We start from the raw sequence: 811 nt of genomic DNA, 5'->3' as shown, positions 1-811 counted from the left end.
TTCGAGGTCAAGGGCCTGGGCGACATGACGCTGCCGGTGCGGTCCATGTTGCCGTCGAGCATCTCGTGGGCCGAGAGTCTCAAGGATCGCGATGCTGCGCTTCCTCTCTTCGACAAGAACCTCGCCCAAACGGTCATTCCTTTTCCCGCAGCCGCCGCCACATCCGCGTCCCCTTAGCTTCTCTCCGAACCACCCCCACCCAACCATTCCTCACACCCACGGTGGCGGTGGTGGGTGGGTGGGTGGGTGGTGGTCACACAACAGGTGTCGCCCAACACGGGAGCGGCGGACAGGTTGGGCGTGCTCGAGGCCCTGCTCGAGAACATCCAGGGTCGGTGGTTCAGCCAGCGGCAGACGGTGAGCGTGGCCTTCGAGAGCGGGCCGTCGGAGGTGTCCATGGGCTCGGTGCACACGGTGCTCGCCCAGGGCACCGACGACCCCTACTTTTGCGACACCCACACCGACGAGCTCAAAACTGGTCCGCCCCTTTTTCTGCCGTGTATGTGTGAGTGTGCGTCTGGGCTGTCGTGTCGTGTCGTGTCGTGTCGTGTCGTGTCGTGTCGTGTCGTGTCGTGTCGTGTCGTGTCGTGTCGTGTCGTGTCGTGTCGTGTCGTGTCGTGTCGTGTTTTGCAACAAAACCNGATGCTTAGGCTGTGGTGGGCGTGCGTGATGCATGTCAGTGCGGGGGGGGGTATGTGGTTCTTTGGCGTACAAGTGCAGGAGTGATGACCAAGTCGATAAAGCCGTGGGACAAGGTGGGCAACGTGCCGNGCAAGTTCGCCCTGTCGAGCGTGGGCGTGGGCGAGACCGG

The 811-nt window shown here is 62.9% G+C and overlaps 1 protein-coding gene across 1 annotated transcript; it reads left to right on the top strand.

The window, feature by feature from the left end:
* Positions 1-24: 24 nt before the first annotated feature.
* ACA1_047520 (uncharacterized protein) lies at positions 25-726 on the top strand (the record flags this gene model as incomplete). Its single annotated transcript, XM_004338347.1, has 3 exons — positions 25-132; positions 265-478; positions 716-726. 3 exons carry the CDS (start codon positions 25-27, stop codon positions 724-726), a joined length of 333 nt encoding a protein of 110 aa, XP_004338395.1.
* Positions 727-811: the final 85 nt, after the last annotated feature.

This window comes from Acanthamoeba castellanii (assembly GCF_000313135.1).
Source record: "Acanthamoeba castellanii str. Neff unplaced genomic scaffold scf7180000084580, whole genome shotgun sequence".
In the NCBI taxonomy this organism is placed as follows: Eukaryota; Discosea; order Longamoebia; family Acanthamoebidae; genus Acanthamoeba; species Acanthamoeba castellanii.
The sequence above is the reverse complement of the archived record's forward strand: the minus strand, read 5'-3'. Positions and strand labels throughout refer to the sequence as shown.